We start from the raw sequence: 21,235 nt of genomic DNA on the forward strand, positions 1-21,235 counted from the left end.
GAAATCATGCTTTATAGCTTGACTTTCTAATGCAATGTTTTATTTTGCATTGTTTTCTTTGATGATTTGATGTAGGCTGTAAACCTCTTGGAGATTTCTTCTTCTTCTTAGAGTTATAAAGCGGCATAGAAATGAATGGATGGATGTTTTGCCCAAACTGGCTTGAGTAATGGGACATTAGGGATCCTAGCTGTCTTCCATCTCAGCACGCATTAGGTGGCTTAATCTGGTATTGAGCAGACCCATTCCTCAATTTCAAGGCTCGACTAATGTGAATTATTATTATTTATTTGATTTATGCCCTGCCCTTCCTCCCAAAGGAGCCCAGGAATGCAGACACAGGGGAAGAAACAAAAAACTGCACCTGGGGTTCCCTGGTGATCTCCTGTTCTGACGGTCGCACATCTCAGTTTCCATAATGTCGCTGTTTCATGGGCCTTCAAATTCACACCCAAGACCATGAACAATGATTATCATGTATCAGTACAGCTCAAGCCACAGTCCTAACCCCAGTTAACCTGGGAGTAAGACTCATTGAAGTCAATGGGATGACAGACTAAACATGGTTAGAACTGTGCTTCAAGTTTTACCATATACAGTACATATCTGATACAAGCCTTGAAGGGTTGTAATGTACAGTATTGGAATGGCACTGTTAGCTCAAACTGCAAAGGAAGCTAGAAGAATCAGTCCCAGAATGTAATTGTGCTAGTAACTGGGTCAGTGAGAATTGGTTAATAAACCTGTCAGTGTCATCTAATAGCAAAGCCACATTGATACAAGGCTTACTTTAAGAAATGATTTACTAGAGGCTGAAATTTAATACGTTTATCATTTTTGAGCTGAGCTTGAAAGAGTGAAGTACAGAGAAGTGCCTCTGAGCATGCACAGAATGCCTTTATTTCCTACTTCAGGTGTGGGGAATGTTTGGCTTTTCAGATGTTGCTGCAAGCACAGCCAATGGCTAGGGATGGTGGGAGCAACATCTGGAGGGTCAACGATTCCCCACACCTGCCATACTATCATAGCTGTCAACCTTCCCTTTTTTTGCAGTGGGAAACAGCGCTGGAATAAGGGAATTTCCCGCAAAAAGGGAAAGTTGACAGCTATGCATACTATGCCATGGAAACTTTCTACATTTGTTGTTACTGTTCCCCTCAAAGAAGACCATTCAAACATTCAGGACCCTCATACACTGCCTGGTAAGCTTCTATCAGGAGTTATGCCTTTGCCAGTTGCTGTGAGAATTAAATGCATCTGCGATTCTACATCCAGCCCATAGATTTAAAGCACATGGCTTCCTCTCAAAGAATCCTGGGAATTGCAGTTTGTTAAGGGTGCTGGGAATTGTAGTGTGGTGGGGTGTGAACTATAGTTTCCAGGGTTCTTTGGGGGAGCCATGTGCTTTAAATGTATGGCATGCATGTAGACAGTTGTGAGATGTGGGACTAGGATCGCTATCTTGGGGGGCTTGGCTCCACAATATGATTGAGAAGGTAAAACACGTACAGCATATCTTCTGAAGTAGGACATAGCCATTAAAGAAGAGATCACCGCCCCAGAAGTATTTCATAGCAGATCTTCATGCTCTTCCCATTTAGTATGTTAGGAAATTGAGTACATGATTTTAAAGCAAGAAAGACTGAGAACATTTTATTTATTTTCTGTTCATAAATGTCTCCAGCACTTAAACATTATTTTATTCTTTATAAAAAGGCTCCAGATGATAACCTCCAAATCCAAGGTTTAAAATTTACAATATTGGTCATATTTTAGTTTTGCACCCAGTTTAGTTCCTGCTAAGCACTCTTCAAATTTTGCATCCATTTCCCGACTCTGAGCCTCAGTGAACAAAGTCTTCCAATCACCCACAGCACCTATTAAGAAACAATGAAAAATGAATCTCACTATATATTACTTCCTATATAGAGGTTCACACATCGGATTTATGGTTTTGGAATGTTGTAGCAGATGGGTGTATTGTCATGCTTCTCATCCTGCAGCCCTATGCACACTTTCTTGGGAGTAACCAAGGAAGAGAATTACTAGCATGCATCAGAATGGGCTGTGTGGAGATGAGAAGAGTGAGTGACAGAAACATTTGAGGGGTATTGAGTACGTTTCCGAGCACAATTCAAAGTGTTGGTCTCTAAGGTGCTACTGGAAGGAATTTTTATTTTGTTTTGTTTTGACTATGGCAGAACAACATGGCTACCTACCTGTAATTTGAGGGGTATATGTGTGCATGTGCGTGCAGTTGCAAGATTTTCTTTTTCAAATATTTCTGTTTCTTTTAACATTATTATTATTATTATTATTATTATTATTATTATTATTATTATTATAACACAGCTTTTCCACCAAAGAGAAGCCTAAGAGATTTTTGAGAATTAAAAGAAGCACACACAGACAACCATGAAATATATTATATTACAATGTTACTGACATGTTTTTAAGGAAAGATTTTAAAAATATCGTTCTAACTTCCTTGTAAGGCGCTGGCTACTCTTCTAGTAGCTATATCAGAATTTAACATAATTATAATTTCAGTGTATTGTAGAACTCTCAAACCATCGTGCCTGCTGCAGATGTCTCCTAACTTTGCAGCAGGTGAAAAAAACCTATTCTTTTTTTTGGGGGGGGGGGGGTTGACACCAGTCAAGAAAAATGCAAACATGGGGAAGAGTAGAGAACCTTGCTTTGATCTGTAGAAATATTCTGTTGTCTTAAACCAATGGGAAAAGATAAACAGAATTGGAAGCTTATCCCTGTCAAAATGGTTCTGGTTAAAGAAACGTAATGTAGTAGCATTGTAAATAATAGTGTTGTTTAAATTACACAGTGAAGTAATTTATACTGTGGCTAATTTGTTTACAGTTAGGGCACTTAGGCATTATTTCTGTCCCAACCTACATGGAAATAAGCCCCACTGAATTCCAACTATCCCAGTGTGCAGTCCTGTGCTTGTCTACTTAGAACCTTTCAAGTTCAATAGGATCACCAACTCCCTGATCACTTGGACCACTATTCACAAATTTAACTGTCTTGTTTGATTACTGACATAACAAAACATGAGCTGCCCTGAGCTCGTGGTTTTTATGCCTCTTACTCTACATCAGGCTTCCTCAACCTCGGCCCTCCAGATGTTTTTGGCCTACAGCTCCCATGATCCCTAGCTAGCAGGACCAGTGGTCAAGGATGATGGGAATTGTAGTCTCAAAACATCTGGAGGGCCAAGGTTGAGGAAGCCTGCTCTACATAGTTGGATATCATTGGTAGGAGAGAATGCAGAAAACTGTGATGTCACAGCACAAGTAGCTTCCACTTTTGCAGACTAATTTGGCCTATTTAAAGTATGACATGTGTAAACTATTCTGGACCATAAGACGTCCTTGTTTTAATGATATCAAGAATATTAGAATGGTCTTACAGCGGCTTTATAAGAGTTCTTAGTGTTTTTGAACTTTGGTTCTATATGTGGGAATGGGAGTGAGGAAGAGGGAAATGGATCAAAACTATTTTCAAGATATTGACAAAACAATGTTTAGTTGGCTCCCCCCATAAATGGCACCACTAGAGGGCGCTTGTGTTACTGGAAGAAAGGGGATTCAGTGTAAACTACTGGCATAAAATCAACACTGTACTGCAGTACCTTTCCTGAAAAGGACAGGAGCGAACCGACCGTGTGTTTCTTCAGATTTACCGCTCATTGCTTGGAAGGTAGAGCTCTCTGCAACAGACTTAATCATTTCATCAGACAGAGGTAGATCATAAAAGTCAGCTATTCGCTTCACTCCTTCGTGAAGATTCTGGAAAATAACAATAAAGTTAGTTATGACTTCATAAATATATTTGCTACTGGGGTAGATTTCTAAGTTAGAATCTGCCTTAAGACTCAATAATTGGGCAGGCTAAACATCTGAATAAATATATTCATAAATGTATATGCTTTACTGCCCTAAAAAGCTGCACCTGATATTAGCAAAATAAGTGCAGCGTGAAAGGCGGCACAGAAACATTTTCACAGCAAAGGTGCATCATTTATAACTTTTTATTTGCTTCTGTAACTTATATTCCTTGAAAAGCATCTCCCCCCCCAATATATGCTATCCATTTTTTTCCATTTCCAGTGTGCCATGTTCAATCATCTATATTCCTTTTAACTCAGAAATGTTTGAAATGATTAAAAGTTTGGAAAATGACTTCTGATAATATTAGCCTGTGAACGAGAATGCCCAGAGAGTTTACACCACAATCAGACTGGCATATTGGTGTGCTTAGTATTTAATGAACTGCAGGATCGTAATTTATTTTTTTAATTTTAAAACATTTAAAATATCCAAACTGTACAACAAAATCATTATCTCAATTTCTAAGAATGCTCACTTCTTTCAGCTCTTCAAATGTGATGATCATGACATTTTCGTCATCCATATGTTTGTCCCAAGCAAGAGCATGGTCAAAGTAGGATTTCCAACAAACTGAAATGAAATGCAAACAGCATTTTGAGGAATACAAAATGACACCATTTGCTGGCAAACGCTGCACATATCATACAATGAGAATGCAACACTTAGTTCATTCTGTTTAACCCAACACTGATAAACACCAGCCATTTTTATGACATGTAAAATCTGTACACAAATCATCAGGTGTTAAAAAGATGCCTAAATTCATATTACCCATCAGTGATGAGTCTGGCTATCCACCGCTGGCTGAAGGACATCTACTGATGATGCAAGTCTGAATAAAAGAATTATCGACTGTGGGCTTTCCCCTGCAATCAAGAGTCCTGGTGATCTGAAACTTGTTTGCCTTTCATCTGAACAGGAGCTCTACACAAATACTTTGTGGGAAGTTTCAGAAATACAGAAAGAGAACTTCAAACCTACCTTCGCCACTCATGAACATTTGAAAAAATTCATCCCAAGAACTGACATTTGGAAGAAAAGGATTTTTGTTGTAAAAATGGTAATAGGATACAGCGGCATCTTTGGGATTTCGAAATACTACCAACATCTATTTAAAAAGAAATAAAGAGATATTAGATTTTGTTGGAACCTCCCCTGTGCAAACATATCTAACTTTCTGGAGCTGGCAAATCAAGGAGGCCATTCACCCCTGCGTAAGGCGGAGAGCTTTTAATCTCTGTGCCTTGCTCTGGAAGGGAGCCTCTCAGACAAGCTCTACGAGGCTCCCACAATTTCTCCCAGGACCCATATGCGAGATCTTCCCAGAGCCCAATAAGAAAGGCTGCGAGCTTAAAATCTCTTTCTGTGACAGGAAAAGTGCTTTAGAGCTCTCTGACTTGTGTGCGTTTAATTTGTGCCATTGCATGCTGGCCAGCCACCAAACAAGTAAAGCTGCGATTGTGCAAGTTAAACGCAGACAAGTTGCAAGCCAACAGTATTTATATAGATTAAGCCTGCAACTTGAGCTCATTTTGCTTTACGCAAGTGGTAATTTAAAAAAAAAAAAAGAGGGCAGGGATCTGGGGGAAATGACTTTGGCAGTCCCAACTACCATTGAACTCAATGTGTTTTGACTATATGCAATTTTGGCATTACGTGTGATCCCCAGAACATAGGTTGCAGACATAGTGTACTGAAAGTAACATATCAGTGCGAACTGAAATTGAAATGTTGAAAAAGCTGGTGCCTTAAAATGTTGTCTGTTCTTGCCCATCTTGCTTAAACTGGTTGCGGGGAGAGACTTGTGTTTCTGGGATATAACAGACTGCCACAACAAAAGGCAGGAAGTTTAGCAAAAGTAGATATCACTTCCAATAAAGGGAGGGTTGGAATGCTCTGTTAGCCTAGATTCAGGCCAACTGTTGTAGAATTTGCTTTGACAATATGACAAGAGCTGTCAAATTAAGATACATATATTAAGTACTCAGTATTGTGATTAAATGCTGTTAAGAGTATTAGGCAGTCATAATATTAGTGAAGCTAGTCACTTACCTTCACCTTATTCTCAAAAAAAGATTTGGGAATATTATCATAATGAGAATGTGTAGAAAAAATACGTGGAGAAGGCTGCTTGTCCATGTCCTAGAATAAAAATTAGAGGAATGTTACCCTGATGTTGTTTCAGGATCTAGAGGGGTTGTTTCCCCCCTTCTTTTAATTGAGCTTTATAATTGGAGGAAAGCACACATTTGAGTTACATATTGACAGAAGAAGAATAACAAACTAAACAAAGGGGTTTGGAGTAGATGAACAGTTGGGTCTCTTCAAGTTGTACAATTCTTTGATACTAGGTATTCACTTCTCTCCCTCCCACCTTTACCCTACCTGAACTTTTGCGGGCAGTCCGAATTCAAGCATTTGTAAGTTTTCTGGTGGTGGTAAGTCCTTGTAACTTGGGATTGCAGCTACCATGTCATTTACCATTTGGAGCACCCAGTTAGTACCTGCAACATAAAAGCAAATGAGACATATATGAATCACAAGAGCATAAGTTACACAACCAAATTTTGTTTTAACCAAATGCACAGCCATGTTCATATACAGCAGTCAGCTTAAATCGTAGGTCTTCCACCAGTGGGTTGGGACCTGCAGGTGGGTCACAAGGTGACACCAGCGAAGTCACGACAAAGCTGTTGCCACCATGCAAGCTGTAAACGAACTGTAAACAGTCAATACTTTGAAAATGAAGGGGAGAAATTCTTTTGGAACAAAAACTTCATTGTGTGGAGAATCCGAGGAGCTTCTTCACATTTCATCCAACAAAGGGCCAACAAAGAGCAGTTGCCACTTACATTAGATTCTAAGGGTGAGGAACCTTTTCAATGAATCCTGTTTGTTTTCAGACAAGTTGACATTAGGCGGGAACAAGAGTCACAGAGGAGTGAATTAAAATGGCAGAGAAAGTGGCACAAGGTGGAAGAAAGTGAACAAAGTACAAAAGAAAGTGAGAGGGAGACAGAAAGACAATACCAGCAGATAAAAGGAAGTAAAAGAAGGTGAAAAGGGGGCACAAATGTTTGAGAAAGTAAGAAGAAGAAGAAGAAGAAGAAGAAGAAGAAGAAGAAGAAGAAGAAGAAGAAGAAGAAGAAGAAGAAGAAGAAGAGTTTGGATTTGATATCCCGCTTTTCACTACCTGAAGGAGTCTCAAAGCGGCTAACATTCTCCTTTCCCTTCCTCCCCCACAACAAACACTCTGTGAGGTGAGTGGGGCTGAGAGACTTCAGAGAAGTGTGACTAGCCCAAGGTCACCCAGCAGCTGCATGCGGAGGAGTGGAGACGCGAACCCGGTTCCCCAGATTACGAGCCTTCCGTTCTTAACCACTACACCACGCTGGCTCTTCTCCCACAAAGTTGCTTCTCCCACAAAGGGGCAACAAATAGCAGAAAACCCTCACCGATACTTTGTTTGCCCCTTCAGAAGTGACTCCCCCCTGATTAAAAAAGGAACAACACAGGTTTGTTTGCTCTAACTGCAACAGAAGGTACTTCCAAATAAAAGCTTATTCATTGTGGGCGCAGGTACTCTTGCATGCAGGTTTTGCACGGCATCCAAAGTCCCCATTTACCATTTCTGATAAGCACAACTAAACATGGAAATGATAAATCCAGATTAAATGGCTGTCGCCACCATGCCAGCCCCTTGGCTGGCCCTGGAGACTGCAGTCTTTTATTCCCTCTTCTTATGTGAGAGAGCTTCCTCCCCACTTGGGCCCAGCCTAGCCTTGCCACAGCCTGCTCCCCACCTGCTGTTGGTAACATGTTGCCTGGCTTTGGAAGAGACTATCCTTTCCATTTCAGAGGCCTCTTTGAGCCACATGGAGGGTGGGTTGTAGCCAAGGACTTATGAGGCACACATCTCCTCTCCACATAAAAGACAACCTTGAATTGCTGCTCATGGCTGTTGTGGAGTGCTCAGCCACTGAGGGAACAGTGAATCCAGGCACCCCAAAACGTATTCACCTGGGACCCATTTCAGTTCATTTTGGGTATCAAATAAACACTGGTTTCCTTTTTCAAACTTTAATAGAAAGCACTTCCACATGACAGCATATTCATTGTGGAGTCAGCTGCTCAGGTTTGCAGGTTTTGCGTACAAAATCCCCATTTACCATTTATGAAAAGCACAACAAAATATGGAATCTGTAAATCAGGCATAGGCAAATTCAGCCCTCCAGATGTTTTGGGACTACAATTCCCATCATCCCTGACCATTGGTCCTGTTAGCTAGGGGTGATGGGATTTGTATTCCCAAAACATCTGGAGGGCCGAGTTTGACTATGCCTGTTGTAAGTCCAGATTACATGGGGAAAATAAACATATGAATCGTATGTGGACAGATAGCAATTGGTAACCAAATCCATTCCCCTTTAATTCCATTAAAAACTCTATACTCACCACATTTTGGATAAGCAACAATCAGCCTATCGTCCTTCCTAGCTTCCATGGCTGCCACTGCTTCAAAGGTCCCAGGACTACAAAGTTTTGGATATAGCACTCCTCTGTATGTAAACAGCAGCTCCCCATTCTCCTCTACTTGAATCTTAGCTAAAAGATTCTCTATTTTTTCTGCAAGACTTGTCTTTTTCTGGGCCATCTTGTTGACTGCCTCAATCTTGTCGCAACCCCTTTTAAAAGGCAGGTTTTCTTCTGCGTGACCAGAAGTTGTACAATAAAAGTATATAGCAGAAGAGGAAGCAATTCTGACTCGCAAGCACTTGCACGCTATGCTCTCATTGACCTCCGAGAGTTGGCAAACAACTCTGTTCTCATTTGCCTCTGAGTTGGAACAGCCCCATTTTCTGGATATGTAAATTACACACTATTTGAAGGGCTGGGCTTTCTCACTGGAAAAATCACTTGACATTGCAACACCGGAGGCCCTGCAGGGGGGAAAAAGCAGACTGAGACCATTCTGACAGTTTAAGTAGCTAATGATATTAGTGTGCATCCTTTCTTCTTTTAGGATTCTTTGGGAATTCTGTGACACAAACTTTATAGGTCTAAAAAGTCTGGACTTTTTTCATTTTCTCAAGAATTTGAAAGTGCATTAAAAATGGTGAAAAACACAAAGTGAAATTAGTTCTTTTACGGCTCAATCCTAGACGCATTTACTTGGAACTAAACTTGGAAAAGTCAGAGAACTTAAATTCTTATTTTTAAAAACATGTTTGCCAATCCTGTAGCCACTTACCCGTATTCAAACATGATGCAACTAAAAAGGCCCAGATTTGAGGGGCTTTCAAGGAGAGGAGCGAGAGAAAGTTGCCTTTGTGCTTATAAGAGTTGTTCTGTGGGTGCAATTTTTTGGTCTGAAGCAGCTCACTAAGGGTTGATAGTTTGTTTCCAATTGCAATCAGACCCAGTTGTTTCCCCCTCTCTGTTTTTGCCAAACAGGACAAATTAGTCGTGGCTGCATTATTTTACTTTCCAGATTGGATAAAACTAACTGTTTGTTCAGACATTTGGGATTTCTTAATACAAAATAGCTAAACCCCTGTCTCTCAGAACTTTGGTAGGTACACATAAAAAAGTCAATCTTTCACAATTAAAAACATTAACCATGCTCCCTACATATATAGTACAGTGGTACCTCGGGTTAAGAACTTAATTCGTTCTGGAGGTCTGTAACCTGAAACATCTGTAACCCAAGGTACCACTCTATATGACTCCCAGAAGTAAGCCCTATTGCGCTCAATGTTACTTACTCCCTGGTAAAGGAGTGCCTCAGAGTAAGACATATACACTAAGTATGACCTACATCTGGGTGGGTTGCCATGTACTGTACATTTACAAACTTTTATTATGGTAACAAGTCTGCATAGTTAAATAGTATTTGCAAAAGGAGAAGTCTGACAGTATATATCAAACTGGCAAGGCCATAACAGCATCCAGTCACTTAAAAAAAATGTTTGCTTTACAGCTGAAGTTCTCAGCATATCAAAAAGCTTTAATATAACAGGATTACCAAATAGCAGGTCACTAAGATTTTCTCAAGGAAACCAAACCTCCTCTGAAACTGGCCAAGTTCTGCATTTTCATTCATCAGGTTAATCTTTTAAAGGTTTTGTTAAGTCGCCTTTTAGGACAAAAGATAGGATTTTTTAAACCCCTGTTCTATGAACTTGATGTTAGATACAAAGGTGTTGTGAAGTAGTGTTAATTTGTAAAAATATATCCCAGCAGAGATGGGTGGGGGGTTAGGTGGCCTAATCCAGCTAAACTTTAACCCATTCCCAACAGGGCAGTTAGTGGTCAACAGGGCCGTCTTATCCATAGGGGCTACTGGCGTGGCGCGCCAGGGCGCCGGCCCCCCAGGGGCGCCCCCGCGATCCCGCCGGTATACCGTGCGCCCCCTCCCCAACCTGCCCCCGCCCCCACGGATGGACGGGCGCTTGTGTGCCGCCGGCGCAGCCACTGCCGCGCATACCGCTCCCGGGCGGGCTGCGAGCCGGCCACCCTCGCCTCCCATCCCGCGCAGGGAGCCCCAGCTGGTGCGTTGGAAGGGCGCACAGAGTCCCGCGCTGCTCCAGCGCCACGCCCCTCATCCCCCGCTCGCCCACCCCCCCTCCCGAGGGGCGGCCAGCGCGGGAGGGAGGTGGCCCCAGAGGCGGAGAGGCAGCACATCAGGGGCGCCGGAGGGATCGCCGCGCCACGGCGGACGATCTGCCTAAGACGGCCCTGGTGGTCAATGTCCCTGTGGGAAGTGCATTGCTATATTTCAGGGGTGGCCAACTCCCAAGAGACTGTGATCTACTTACAGAATTAAAAAATGGCAGTGATCTACCCCCTTTTGGGGGGTTTAGGTCAAAGTTGTTGAGCTTTTTTGGGGAGGAGGAAAGCCCCGTTTTTTAGGCATTCAGGCCAAAGTTGTTGCTGAGCTTTTTTTAGGGAGAAGGAAAGCCCTGTTTTGGGGGGGTGCAGGGCAAAAAAAATTAGCTTTTTTAGGGGAGCCAAAGTTGTTGAGCTTCTTTGGGGGAGCCAGTGATCTACCAGTGATTTACCACAGGTGTCCAGTGATCTGCCGGTAGATCACAATCTACCTGTTGGATGTGCCTGCTATATTTTAATGTTGTGATTTTATTCATGCTGCTGCTTTTTTTCTCATAACCAATGAAGTTACCTTTTTGTTTTCTGAGCAAAAGCTGAAAACTAGTTAATGATTACTTATACCTAAATTATCCCGTAGCTATTTTCTACTCACCATTATTACACTTTTAACTTGGCAGAGGTGTTTCTCAGACAACCGCGCTGATTTCCTCTTCACACATATTCTTCTTCATCATCATCGTAATAATTATTATTATTTATACCCTGCCCATCTGGCTGGGTTTCCCCAGAAACCCTGGGTGGCTCGCAATAGAATATTAAAAACACAATTAAAAACACATATTATCTGGTGAGACTTTCTGCTATGCTAGCTAATATGTCGGACTGGCCTGCAGCTAACTGTGGGTCTTCTCAGGCTCTTATATCTGAAGAGTCTACACACAATAGAATTCAATATTGCACTCTTTAGATTGTTCCATCAGCACAAGCATTTCAGTTTGCCAGACAGAACAATCCCTGCTCTCATTCCCCCATATGCTGTTCTGGGGGTTTACCTTGTTAGAGATTTCAGAGTTGCCTACGTGCAGAAATGCAGCTGTCTATCTCCAAGCAATTAGCAGTTGGCAGAAAGCCCAGATCTGCTCTCTCTCAGACCCTTAGCAACTACCTGTGATTGGTCAATGAGTTCCTAAAGACTGAGCTCTGTGTGAGAGCTTTGTGGTTAGTGTGTGGTCAGGTGTTGGTGTGGAGAAAGTGGTCAGTGTAGAGAGAGAGAGAGACAGAGAGGAAAAGATTTTATGTTTTGTTTCTTTTATTTTGTAAAGTCTGTAAATAGTAACTTATGGATGCTAGTTGCTTCAATCAATAAATACTGTATATCCAGTGAGTTGCTGAGTTCCTGCGTTGTGCTGTCCAGTCAATTTCACAACAGCCAGAAGCTTCCAGAAAAGTCTGCGTCTAACTCTGCGGTGTCCAGGAATACGTTATACTCCTGACACTAAATCTTAAGATACCTGGTTCTCCCCCACAACAAATTTTGGAAAGGGCATGGGGGTGCGCAGGATGAGGAGAGAGCGGAAAGCCTTGCTTTGCAGGCAGAAGTCATTGCACAGGGCTTCCACTGGTGGGATTTTTTAGGTGAATATCGCCCAACAAGAAAAACCAGTTCCATCGTTGGAGCTTCCAGTCTGGCAGAGTATGACTCTCCCCGCCCCCCTTGGTTGTTTTTTATAACTGCGCCTCAAAAGGGGTTCTGGTTCAAAGGCATGGGGGGGGGCCATACCTGACCAAATCTTTGGTCATCCAACTTTATCTGACTCCCTTTCATAAAGTGTTATTTTGCAACGGTTATGGTAATGTCTTCGTTTAATTACAGGTATGTTGCTTTGAAATCATGCTTTATAGCTTGACTTTCTAATGCAATGTTTTATTTTGCATTGCTTTCTTTGATGGTTTGATGTAGGCTGTAAACCTCTTGGAGATTTTCTTCTTCTTAAAATTATAAAGCGGCATAGAAATGAATGAATGAATGAATGTTTTGCCGAAACTGGCTTGAGTACTGGGATTTAGGGATCCAAGCTGTCTTCCATCTCAGCAGCACACCTAGGGCATTAGGTGGCTTAATCTGCCATTACTTCAGGTGTGGGGGAATGTTTGGCTTTTCAGATGTTGCTGGCAGCACAGCCAATGGCTAGGGATGGTGGGAGCAACATCTGGAGGGGCAACGATTCCCCACACCTGCCATACTTTGCCATGGAAACTTTCTACATTTGTTGTTACTGTGAAGACCATTCAGGACCCTCATGCACTGCCTGGTAAGCTTCTATCAGGAGTTATTGGGTACATGATTTTAAAGCAAAAAAGACTGCAAGTAAACAGCAGCTCCTCATTCTTCACTTGAATTGTAGCTAAAAGATTCTCTATTTTTTCCACAAATCTTGACTTTTTCTTGTTGGCTGCCTCAGTCTTGTCTTTTAAAAGGCAGATTTGCTTCTGCATGACCAGAAGTTACACAAGGTATATAGCAAAAGAGGAAGCAATTCTGACTCACAAACACTCACACACTATGCTCTCATTTACCTCTGAGAGTTCGCAAACTCTGTTCTCATTAGCCTCTGACTTGGTACAGCCCCATTTTCTGGAAATGTAAATTACACAATATTTGAGGGGCTGGGCAGGGCGCTTTCTCAGGGGGGGGGGCGGGAATTGCCCCAGAAATATTTCACAGCAGATCTTCATGCTCTTCCCATTTAGTATGTTAAGAATTTGATTACATGATTTTAAAGCAAAAAAGATTGTGAGCATTTTATTTATTTTCTGTGCATAGATGTATCTAACACTTAAACATCATTTTATTCTTAACTGAAAGACTTCAGATAATAACCTCCAAATCCAAGGTTTATAATTTACAATATTGGTGATATTTTAGCTTTGCTCCCAGTTTAGTTCCTGCTAAGCACTCTTCAAATTTTGCATCCATTTCCCGACTCTGAGCCTCAGTGAACAAAGTCTTCCAATCACCCACAGCACCTATTAAAAAACAATGAAAAATGAATCTCATTATATATTATTTCCTATATAGAGGTTCACACATCATTGGTAGGAGAGAATGCAGAAAACTGTGATATCACAGCACAAGTAAATTCTACTTTTGCAGACTTATTTGGCCTATTTAAAATATGACATATGCAAACTCTTCTGTACCAGAAGACTTCCTTATTCTAATTATAGCAGAATGGACTTACAGAGGCTTTTTAGGGGTTCTTGGTGATTTTGAACTTTGGTTCTATATGTGGGATGGGAGTGAGGAAGAGGGAAATGGATCAAAACTATTTTCAAGATATTGACAAAACATAATGTTTAGTTGGCCCCCATAAATGGCACCACTAGAGGGCGCTTGTGTTACTAGAAGAAATAATATTCAGTGTAAATCAACACTGTACTGCAGTACCTTTCCTGAAAATGATAGGAGCGAACCGACCGTGTGTTTCTTCAGATTTACTGCTCATTGCTTGGAAGGTAGAGCTCTCTGCAACAGACTTAATCATTTCATCAGACAGAGGTAGTTCATAAAAGTCAGCTATTCGCTTCACTCCTTCGTGAAGATTCTGGAAAATAACAATAAAGTTAGTTATGACTTCATAAATATATTTGCTACTGGGGTAGATTTCTAAGTTAGAATCTGCCTTAAGACTCAATAATTGGGCAGGCTAAACATCTGAATAAATATATAAATGTATGTGCTATAGCTATGCTAAAGAGGTGCATCTGATATTAGCAAAATAAGTGCAGCGTGAAAGGAAGCACAGAACCATTGTCACAGCAAAGGTTGTTGTTCAGTCGTTCAGTCGTGTCCGACTCTTTGTGACCCATGGACCAGAGCACGCCAGGACCCCTATCTTTCACTGCCTCCCGCAGTTTGGCCAAACTCATGCTAGTCGCTTCCAGAACACTGTCTAACCATCTCATCCTCTGCCGTCCCCTTCTCCTTGTGCCCTCAATCTTTCCCAACATCAGGGTCTTTTCCAGGGAGTCTTCTCTTCTCATGAGGTGGCCAAAGTACTGGAGCCTCAACTTCAGGATCTGTCCTTCCAGTGAGCACTCAGGGCTGCACTCAGAGCACTCAAGAGTCTCCTTCAGCACCACCATAATTAAAAAGCATCAATTATTCGGCAATCAACCTTCTTTATGGTCCACCTCTCACTTCCATACACAGCAAAGGTACCATCATTTTATTTTCTATTTGCTTCTGTAACTTAGATTCCTTGAAAAGCTTTTTTTAAAATCTCTTTTCCATTTCCAGTGTGTCATATATTCAATCAACCATATTCCTTTTAATTAAAAAATAAACTTAGTTATTCAAAGTCCCAAATAAACTATAAAAAACCACATATAAATGAAGTGCAAGCCTATGAATAACCACACTTGAAAGAGTTTACACCACAAAACTTAATCACATTGGCATTGTGGTGTGCTTAGTATTTAATGAACTGCAGGACCATAATTTTTTAATTTATTTTAAGACATTTAAATATCCAAACCTGCTAACTAGATAGATAGATAGATAGATAGATAGATAGATAGATACACACACACACACACACACACACACACACACACAATAAAATACTCATACTTAAAAGTAACCACGACAGAAGAAAAGTCAAATCATTATCTCAGTTTCTAAGAATGCTCACTTCTTTCAGCTCTTCATATGTGATGATCATAACATTTTCTTCATCCACATGTTTGTCCCAAGCAAGGATATAGTCAAAGTAGGATTTCCAGCAAACTGAAATGAATTGCAAACAGCATATTTCAAAGCCGGGGGGGGGGGAATAACACCAGTTTCTGACAAAAGCTCCACATATCATACAATGAGAATACAGTTGTACCTTGGTTCTTGAATGTCTTGTGACTCAATTGTTTTGGCTCCCGAACGCCACAAACCTGGAAGTGAGTGTTCCGGTTTGTGAACGTGTTTTTTTTTTTTTGTTTTTGTTTTGGTATGTCGAACGTCCAACACAGCTTCCAACTGAGTGAAGGAAGCTCCTGCAGCCAATTGGAAGCCGCACCTTGGTTTGCGAACGTTTTCAGAAGTCGAACGGATTCCATTCGAGAACCAAGGTACAGCACTTCATTCATTCACTTTAACCCAACACTGGAGCTATTTTCATGACATGTAAAATCTGTACACAAATCATCAGAAATTGAAATCCACTTTGGCATTTATGACTGGCAGTGAATCGCCAGGGTTTCGGACGGGCTCTTCCACAAGCAAACCTGGAGGTGCTGGGGATTAAACCTGGAACCTTCTGCTTACGAAACAGATGCTACCAGAAAAAAGGGTGAGGGGAGTGTCTTTTACCATATGTGACCTGTCTGCGGGGCTATTTAAAACTGTTGCTGCTCATATAAATGAACATAATATTCATTCTTATGACTGAACCATGCAATTGAAGAATTGGAAAGGGACACGAGGGTCATCTATACCTATTATACTAATGGGTTGGTATAAAATGCCTTTGGTTAATGTCTCAAGAAAAGGGATATTATACATGTAGAAGAGGGCACGTGCAGCCAGAGTTTTGCTTGCTGAGGTTGTTGACTATTTTTAAATTGTCCAGTTATTGAGACCAGCGTGCGTGTGCCTCTTGAAATGGACAGTCACAAAACAAAGGTGGTTGTGCCTATTTAGAATTTGCCATTTGTTTAGCTCTTAGAACAAATGATATGATTGCTGCAGAAGTCCTGATGTCATGGGAAAAATCCTGCATAAGTATGTTCAGCATTGACTAATCTGAAATTAGAAAAAATAAAATGGGGGAAAAAATCAGCCCGAGCTCTAATATTCCTTCAAATTAATTGGGTTCCTCCTTTGTGGTAGGCAATAGCCCTGTGTGCCACTGTAAGATTCCAGTTTTTTATATAATATGAACCGCCCTAAGACCTTGTGATGAAGGGCAATATATAATCTAATAAATAACAACAACAACAACAACAACAACAACAATAACACAATCTCATTATCAACTGATGATGCAAGTCTGAGTAAAAGAATCACCGACTGTGGGCTTTTCCCTGCAATCAAGAACCCTGCTCATTTGAAACCCGTTTCCCTTTCATCTGAAAATACATTGTACACTAATACTTTGTGGGAAGTTACAGGTAGGTAGCCGTGTTGGTCTGCCATAGTCAAAACAAAACAAAATTTAAAAAACCCCTTTCAGTAGCACCTTAGAGACCAACTAAGTTTGTTCTTTGTGGCAAGTTTCAGAAATACAGAAAGTGAGAACTTCTAACAAGATATACCTTCGCCACTCATGAACTTTTGAAAAAAATCATCCCAAGAACCGACATCTGGAAGAATAGGGTTTTTGTTGTAAAAATGGTAATAGGATACAGCAGCATCTTTGGGATTTCGGAATACGACCAGCATCTATTTAAAAAGAAAGAAAGAGATATTAGATTTTAAAGCAAGTTATGTCATCTGGTGATATGAACTACAGTCAAGTAGCAACTTGCACAGGGGTTAGGTTCCAAGAATTGCATGTGAAGCTGAAATCTTGTGTAGCCACAACAACCCCATAATCTCCCCTTTGTAAACACCCCTAACCTTCCAGGGCTGGAGCATCAAGCAGGCCATTGGCCCCCATGCAAGGCAGAGAGCTGTTATGCTCTCAGTCTTGCTTGCTGGGCTCTGGGAGAGAGCCTCTCACACAGGTTTTAGGAGACTCCTTCAATATCTCATAGAAGCCTAGTCACTTACCTTCACCTTTTTCTCAAGAAAAGATTTGGGAATGTTATCATAATGGAGATGTGTAGAAATAATACGCGGAGAAGGCTGCTTTTCCAGCTCCTGGAATGAGAATTAAAGGAATGTTGATTTGTTGTAGTCGTTTCAGGATCTAGGGAAGTTGTTATTTCCTCCTTTTTATTGATTCATACAATTGGGGGGGGGATTAGTACTTTGAGTTACATAATGAAAATAGAAAATAACAAAGTAAACAATGGGTTTGGGGTAGTACAACTATACAAATCTATGATTCTAAATACTCATTCCTACCCCCATTTTACCTCATAAACTTATTAAATGTCATTTCCCCCCATCATGGAAGCACAGGAATATTAGTAGCAAGGATTCCCAGTGTAATAGCCGTGTTAGCCTTTCACAGCAAAAATGATGACTCATCATAATTATCATCATAATTTATTAATACCTGGCCCATCGAGCTGGGTTTCCCCAGCCACACTGGGTGGCTCCCAACAGAATATTAAAAACACAATAAAACATCAAACATTAAAAACTTCCCTATCACAACTTAAAGACTAACAGATTTTAGCATTTTAGGTATCTGAAGATTTTAGGTATCTGAAGAAGTGTGCATGCACACGAAAGCTCATACCAGGAACAAACTCAGTTGGTCTCTAAGGTGCTACTAGAAAGAATTTTCGATTTAGATTTTAGCATGAGTTTTGTGGACTATGATCCATTTCATCAGATACATTGTTATCCTGAGTTGCAATCATATTTACAGTATACATTCTTGAGCGGCATGGCTGTAAAAAGCTGTGTCAGGGGGAAATGAAATGCAGAAAGTACAGCTATTAGGGATAAGTCACTGTTTTTGAGAAGCACCTCCATCAAGTAAATGGTTATATCCTCTCAGGAACATAGGATGACATGCATATTCTATTTTGCTTCCCATTTGTAAATTGGTTTGTGATTTTTAATGAAAAGAGGTATATTAAAATTTGATATAAATGAAGTATCTTTTCTGTGTTTATCGAAAATTGGCTTCAATGTTCAACAAATCTAACTCTAACTCTTACGTATGCTACACAGTCACATATAATAGCTGCAAAGTGTCCGCCTTCTGTGTGCCACATGTAAGCACTGATCATTTGCTAGAGTAACTTGGAAGTCATGCCAACCTGAAGTTTTGTGGGCGGTCCGAATTCAAGTATCGGGCAGTTTTCTAGTGGCGGTAAGTTCTTGTAACTTGGAATCACAGCTATCATGTCATTTACTATTTTGAGCATCCAGTTAGTACCTACAACATAAAAGCAATTGAGACATATATGGTTCGCAGGAGCGTAAGTTACGCAACCAAATGCAAAGTTATGTTCATATACAGTATGCCAGTCAACTTAAATCACAGATTTTCAACCAGTGGGTTGGGACCCGCAGGTGGGTCACAAGACCACACCAGGTGTCACAACAAAGCCGTCGTAGACACCATGCAAGGTTTGTTTGTCAAATTGCAACAGAAGGTACTTCCAAATAAAAGCTGAGTCATTGTGGGCGCAGGTACTCTTGCATGCAGGTTTTGCACGGCATCCAAAGTCCCCATTTACCATTTCTGATAAGCACAACAAAACATGGAAATAATAAATCCAGATTAAATGGTTGCCGCCACCATGCAAGCCCCTTGGCTAGCCCTGGAGACTGCAGTCTTTTATTCCCTCTTATGTGAGAGAGCTTCCTCCCCACTTGGGCCCAGCCTAGCCTTGCCACAGCCTCCTCCCCACCTGCTGTTGGTAACATGTTGCCTGGCTTTGGAAGAGACTATCCTTTCCATTTCAGAGGCCTCACTGAGCCACATGCAGGATGGGTTGTAGCCAAGGACTTATGAGGCTCACATCTCCTCTCCACATAAAAGAGGGCCTTGAATTGCTGCTCACGGCTGTTGTGGAGTGCTCAGCCACTGAGGGAACAGTGAATCCAGGCACCCCAAAACGTATTCACCTGGGACCCATTTCAGTTCATTTTGGGTATCAAATAAACACTGGTTTCCTTTTTCAAACTTTAATAGAAGGCACTTCCACACGACAGCTTATTCATTGTGGAGTCAGCTGCTCAGGTTTGCAGGTTTTGCGTACAAAATCTCCATTTACCATTTATGAAAAGCACAACAAAACATGGAAACTGTAAATCCAGATTACATGGGGGGAAATAAACATATGAATCGTATGCGGTCAGATAGCACTTGGTAACTGAATCCATTCCCCTTTAATTCCATTCAAAGCTGGATACTCACCACATTTTGGATAAGCAACAATCAGCCTATCGTCCTTCCTCGCTTCCATGGCTGCCACTGCTTCAAAGGTCTCAAGACTACAAAGGCGTTTTGGATACAGCACTCCTCTGAATGTAAACAGCAGCTCCTCATTCTCCTTTGTTTGAGTTGTAGCTAAAATGTTGTCTATATTTTCCACAAAACGTGGCTTTTTCTTGGCCATGTTTTACTCTTGTAGACTGCCTCAGTCTTGTCACATTCCCTTTAAAGAGACAGACTTGGTTCTGCATGACCAGTAGTTGTACTATAAAGATATATTGGAAGACGTAGCAATTCTGAATCAAAGGATCTTGTACACTATGTTCCCATTTACGCCTCTGACTTGGAATAGTACCATTTTATGGAAATGTGAATTACCCAATATTGGCTGAGCTGGGCACTTTCTCAGGGGAAAAATCACTTGGAAATGACATTGTAACACTGGAGGCTTTGTAGAGGGAAAAAAACAACCTGAAACCATTCCAACAGGTTAAGTAGCTCCTTGTCTCTTTATGTAATTATAGCAGAGTGCATCCTTTCTTCTTTTGGGGTTCTTTGGGAACTCTGTGAAACAAGCATTATAGAGCTTAAGAATGTGCTCTACTATTTGAAAGTGTATCAGGTGGGATATGAAACAGGTTTCTGGCATTCATCTATCCACTTATTGGATTCCCACAGAAAGCTTCATTTCCGATTATATGGGATGGGGTGAAAATGCAGGCTCTTATTTTGTTGCCAATGGCATCATTTGGTTCCTGAAAGAAACTTGGATGCACAAGGAGAACCCTAACCATCCATCTGGAAGCACCCTTTGTTAACCACTCTGGGAAGTATATTGGAGGGGTGGGAAGCTATATATCCTACTAAAGAAATAACTATTGTGTGTTTAGGATTACAGCCATAGTGTGCCAGTAACGCCAACCATAACTTTGTGTTACCGGTAACTGTTGTTGCCTTATTGTCAGGAATGATCCATATGGATGGGGGTCAATGCTTTAGGCAAGAGCAGAGCTGCAATAGTTTGGAACTATGCTCACTGTTTTGGGCTCTTTTTATGGATGGGGCATGGAAGATTTGGAGAAGTTAAATTAGTCTTTAATAGCTATTATATTATTCCTTCTTAAAATGTGTTTGCCAATCCTGCAGCACTTTACTCACATTCAGAACTAATGGAATTAAAAAGGCCCAAATTTGAGGGGCATTTTACGGAACAGGATAAATTAGACATGGCTGCTTTATTTTTCTTTTAGATAGGATAAAATCAATGATTGTTCAGACATTAAGGATTTCTTAATACAAAATATTTATGTACACAAAAAAAGTTCATCTTTCACAATTAAAAACATCAATGCTGCTTCCTACATATAGTATACAGTATATGACTCCCAGAAATAAACTTGAGCTCAATGTGATTTACTCCCAGGTAAGGAATGCCTCAGATTAAGACATACAAACTCATATTGCTTACTTCTGAGTAGACACGGGTTGCAATGTATGTTTACAAACTTTTATGATGGTAACAAGTCTGCATACTTTGCAGTGTTAAATAACTTTTGCAAAGGAGAAGTCTGAAGGTAACTATATATCAAACCGGCGAGGCCGTAACAGCATCCAGTCACTTAAAAAAAACATGTTTGCTTTACAGCTGAAGTTCTCAGC

General features: G+C 40.9%; 2 protein-coding genes across 2 annotated transcripts; both read right to left on the reverse strand.

Annotated features, from left to right (window-relative positions):
* Positions 1 to 1,740: 1,740 nt before the first annotated feature.
* On the reverse strand, positions 1,741 to 8,703 carry LOC117044073 (sulfotransferase 6B1-like). The gene is made up of 7 exons (XM_033144462.1): positions 8,367 to 8,703; positions 6,297 to 6,415; positions 5,964 to 6,053; positions 4,893 to 5,019; positions 4,387 to 4,481; positions 3,653 to 3,809; positions 1,741 to 1,877 (listed from the first exon to the last, which is right to left on the reverse strand). Exons 1-7 carry the CDS (start codon positions 8,563 to 8,565, stop codon positions 1,747 to 1,749), a joined length of 918 nt encoding a protein of 305 aa, XP_033000353.1. The 5' UTR covers positions 8,566 to 8,703; the 3' UTR covers positions 1,741 to 1,746.
* A 4,690-nt stretch (positions 8,704 to 13,393) lies between these two features.
* LOC117044074 (sulfotransferase 6B1-like) lies at positions 13,394 to 19,795 on the reverse strand. The gene is made up of 7 exons (XM_033144463.1): positions 19,559 to 19,795; positions 18,453 to 18,571; positions 17,287 to 17,376; positions 16,830 to 16,956; positions 15,215 to 15,309; positions 13,969 to 14,125; positions 13,394 to 13,547 (listed from the first exon to the last, which is right to left on the reverse strand). The coding sequence occupies exons 1-7, from the start codon at positions 19,758 to 19,760 to the stop codon at positions 13,417 to 13,419; spliced, it is 921 nt and encodes a 306-aa protein (XP_033000354.1). The 5' UTR covers positions 19,761 to 19,795; the 3' UTR covers positions 13,394 to 13,416.
* Positions 19,796 to 21,235: the final 1,440 nt, after the last annotated feature.

This window comes from Lacerta agilis, chromosome 3 (assembly GCF_009819535.1).
Source record: "Lacerta agilis isolate rLacAgi1 chromosome 3, rLacAgi1.pri, whole genome shotgun sequence".
Classification (NCBI taxonomy): Eukaryota; Metazoa; Chordata; class Lepidosauria; order Squamata; family Lacertidae; genus Lacerta; species Lacerta agilis.

Coding starts and splice junctions, on each gene's coding strand:
- LOC117044073 (XM_033144462.1), bottom strand. CDS start 8,565: ATGGCCCAGAAAAAGACAAGTCTTGCAGAAAAAATAGAGAATCTTTTA. Junction 3,810..4,386: donor CATTTGAAGAGCTGAAAGAA/GTGAGCATTCTT, acceptor GTTATTTTCCAG/AATCTTCACGAAGGAGTGAA. Junction 1,878..3,652: donor TCCTGTCCTTTTCAGGAAAG/GTACTGCAGTAC, acceptor GTTTCTTAATAG/GTGCTGTGGGTGATTGGAAG.
- LOC117044074 (XM_033144463.1), bottom strand. CDS start 19,760: ATGGCCAAGAAAAAGCCACGTTTTGTGGAAAATATAGACAACATTTTA. Junction 15,310..16,829: donor AAAGTTCATGAGTGGCGAAG/GTATATCTTGTT, acceptor AATTCATTTCAG/TTTGCTGGAAATCCTACTTT. Junction 14,126..15,214: donor CATATGAAGAGCTGAAAGAA/GTGAGCATTCTT, acceptor GTTATTTTCCAG/AATCTTCACGAAGGAGTGAA.